Consider the following 3965-nt stretch of genomic DNA (forward strand, 5'->3'; position numbering starts at 1 on the left):
TCAAACTTCATCTTCATGAATCACATCCAATTCAACTTTCGCAAATTCCAATTCTAATTCCATGCATTTGGTTGATGAACACTACACAAACAAATTGAAAAAATATAAACTTTAATCTTCAATTATAGATAGTAAGAAATGAAAAAATAAACAAATGTCTATATATTGCATCTCAATATAGTAAGAAAATGTGTTGATATGAAAAAATTACCAATGAGTAAATGGATATTAGACATCAATTATAGCATCAACATTATAGGTTGAAGTTGAAGATGAGCTTGACTCGAAAGTACCTAATTAGAAGTCAAGAAGAGAAGATTAATAAAACTTACATTAGAAAATGAATAATAATACAAATTAAAATAAAGATAAATAAATTCTCGTTTACCCGAGTCATATTGCTCAAATTCTTCCACATCATCCATCGCCTTTCGAAGAGAAATTGGAAGGTTGCTTCGAAGCCAATTTTGAGTACATACAAGAGCTTCAACCATAGAAGGCGAGAGTGAACTACGAAATGGGTCAAGAATACGTCCTCCCGTACTAAAAGCCGACTCCGATGCAACGGTAGAAATAGGCATGGCCAACACATCCCTAGAAAGTTGTGATAACACCCTATATTTGGTTGCATTCAACTTCCAATAATCCAAAATCTCAAATGTTTGATTCTTTGCAAAATGTTCAACCTCGGATAAATATTGTTCCAATTCCAACTTAGATCCACTAGTGCATCGCCCCTCCAAATATGAATTAAATTGGGAGTCAACTAAAGAATAGGGATCATCATCATCATCATCTTCCACCATATTCACAACTTCACTCACACTTGAAAATTTCTCATTTGAAGGATAAAGTGTGACATAATGGCTATACAAACGACTCAAGCAACTCTTAACCTTGTCTACCATCTCTTCCACCTTCCTATTATCTCCAAGAAATAAATTGGAAAAACAAAACTCCAAGTATGTCATTTTTTTGGTAGGATCAAGAACCACCGCAACATACAACAACAAATTGATTTTGCTTCCATCCCCCCAATACTTGCTAAACTTTAGCTTCATAGTCTTTGCCATTGTGCTCAAAGTATCATCCTCCCCCAAAATTAATTGGTTAATTTTGCTTTCAATAACAAACATCTCTTTGTAAAAAGCATTGGAAGTAACAAAGAGAGGCCCCGAAAATTTCTTGGTTGCAACATAAAATAATTTTAGAAACCTCAAAAAAATTCTACACTTTTTCCAATCCAACTCATTCGGACTTCTTCTTATGCCACCATCAACATCCTTAAAATAAGGTTCAAAGTTGGAATCCACTAACTTCAATCGGTTAAAAGCCTTCTCATACTTTTCGGCGGCCTCTAACATCAAATAGGTAGAGTTCCACCTAGTTGGTACATTTAGGCATACAAGAGCTTTTGAATCAAGTTTGAGTGTGGCCGCACACTTCTTAAAAACATCATGCCTATGAGGAGAAGACCTCACATATCTCACCGCAAGTCTAATGTTGGTAATAGAATCATCCATTTCTTTCAACCCATCACTCACAACGAGATTAAGAATATGTGCACAACAACGCATATGAATAAACTCATGTTGCAAAATAGTCCCCTTCCAATCTTTGGTTATCGTTTTCAAATATTGAATGGTAAGATTATTTGAACTAGCATTATCAACTGTTAAGGTGAATATGCTATCAATGTTCCACTCAATTAAACATGACTCAATTTTTCGACCCAATGTTTCTCCTTTGTGATCCTCAACTTGTTGAAAATTTATGATTCATTTTTGAAGTTTCCAGTTATCATCAATGAAATGAGCAGTCAAACACATGTAACACAAATTCTAAATAGATGTCCAAGTGTCCGTAGTAAAGCAAATTCTACAACCCTTCATGGCCTTCTTTAACTTATCCCTTTCATTCTTGAATATGTTGAGCACTTCTCTAGATATAGTTTGACGAGAGGGAATTGGAGTGAATTTGGGTTGCATGACATTACAAAATCTTCTAAACCCAACATCCTCCACAAATTTAAATGGTAACTGATCAATAACAACCATCTCCGCAAGAGCCCTTTTACAAGTATCAAAATTAAAAATTGTTGCTACAACCTCAACTCCCTCTTCATTTTGTTTCGGTTTAAGATTTAATGTTTGTTGACCATCTGTATCCCTATTTGGATATTCTTTACAATTGGGTGTATGACTCCTCAAATTGCTAGTCCCATGAAGTCTAGAGTCAGCCATATACTCTTTCTTACAATATTTGCATACGGCTCTACGCTTTCCATCGGTCCCTACAACCTTGTCAAAATGATCCCAAACTGTGGATGGTGCTCTCCCCCCTCCACCCTCACTCTTTCTCTTTGGGGGTCTAGGAGGCTTAGGTTCAGGTTCATGTTCGGGTTCGACTAAGAGGGGATTCATTTGAGAATTAGAGGATTCCGGAGGTACAAGATTGATTGCGGGAGATTGAATACTATCCTCCATTTAAACTGGATTACAAAAACAGTCAAGGATTCAATTTTAATTCAATCAAACAGATTAATTCAACAGATTTAATCAAAAATTCCCTAAAACTCAGTTTTACATGTAAATCACATGTAAATCAGTTTTTATAGGCTAACACAAACACAAACACAAACTATCAAGAAGACTATCAAGAAGACTGGATTAACTCTTCTTCCTTGCACATAACACAAACTATCAAGAAGACTTTTGAAAAGTTGAAGGTATATAATTAGGCAATCTGGATATCATATTAAATTCAAACAGGCTGTGCAGTTCTGCAATGCATTAAAAGGAAAAAGTTCACCTTCTGGAAGAAAGACATTACAGGAGTTGGAATCATCATCATAATTTATGTATTACATATAAAAAAAAAGTGATCACAGAAACTTAAAATGGCCATGTATTTACATGCACTTTAAGGATGAAAACTTGTCCACAATATCAACATTATGAATACTAAAATGCACTTTAAAATACAACTTGGTAGACATTTATAGGCTAAAATGCACTTTTAGTCGTTTTTTTATTAAAATTCAGTTTTTGATTAAAATTCCCTAAAACTCAATCTACATGTAAATCACAAATTCGTGTTACAAATAAAACTCATAAATAGAATAAACCCAAAAAATCAGTGATAGTATACAAAAACAATCACAGATTAATTCAACAGATTCAATCAAAAATTAATTCCAAAAAACAGAATTATTTTTAATAACAGATTGAATTCCAAACAGATCTATGAAGTTGCAAACAGATCTATGAATTCCAAAAGTGTAAGCCATGCTTCTATACAAATTCAATACAGATCCAACACAGACAGATCTATACAAATTCAATACAAATCCAATTTCAATACAGATTCCAAAAAAAAATTAAATAAAAAATTACACAGACAGATTTAAATCAAAAAATCTGTTGCTTAAATCAAAAATTAAATCAAAGATTATACATTCCAAACAAACAAACACAGTCAGAGATCGGGGCGAGAGAGAGAGAGAGAGAGAGAGAGCCGATCGGTGTGGATGCAAAACCAGAGAGTAAGAGACTGTGAGATAAGAGAGTGAGGGAGATGAGATAGTGAGGGAGACAGATCAGAGTCAGAGAGAGACAGATCTCATATGTTCGAAAAAAAACCAAAGATCGGGGAGAGAGAAACATAAACAGAGATCAGAGAGAGGGGCTTTACCTGTGTGCGATGAGGTCGATCGATCGGTCGATCTTGTGAGAAAGAGATTCGATCGCTGAGTGCACAGATGAAAATCGCGAGTGAGAGTGAGAGAGAGACCGAGAGGAAGAGAGGAGATACAGTTCTGATGAGTGAGTGAGTTTGATTAGGTTAGGGTTTTCTTTGTTTTGGACGATTAGATTTAAAGGGGCAAAAAAGAGATTATTTTGAACGGTCAGATCAGATTTAAAAAGAGTTTTATGCGGGCAGATTGGGCGGGTGCGGGTCAAACC

General features: G+C 35.0%; 1 protein-coding gene across 1 annotated transcript; it reads right to left on the bottom strand.

Moving 5' to 3' along the window:
* Positions 1–2486, bottom strand: LOC145802884 (zinc finger BED domain-containing protein RICESLEEPER 2-like). Its single transcript, XM_082895689.1, has 4 exons — positions 1886–2486; positions 389–1672; positions 235–293; positions 1–81 (listed from the first exon to the last, which is right to left on the bottom strand). The coding sequence occupies exons 1-4, from the start codon at positions 2484–2486 to the stop codon at positions 1–3; spliced, it is 2025 nt and encodes a 674-aa protein (XP_082751815.1).
* Positions 2487–3965: the final 1479 nt, after the last annotated feature.

This window comes from Camellia sinensis, chromosome 11, assembly GCF_055761805.1.
Source record: "Camellia sinensis isolate YWXY chromosome 11, ASM5576180v1, whole genome shotgun sequence".
Lineage (NCBI taxonomy): Eukaryota > Viridiplantae > Streptophyta > Magnoliopsida > Ericales > Theaceae > Camellia > Camellia sinensis.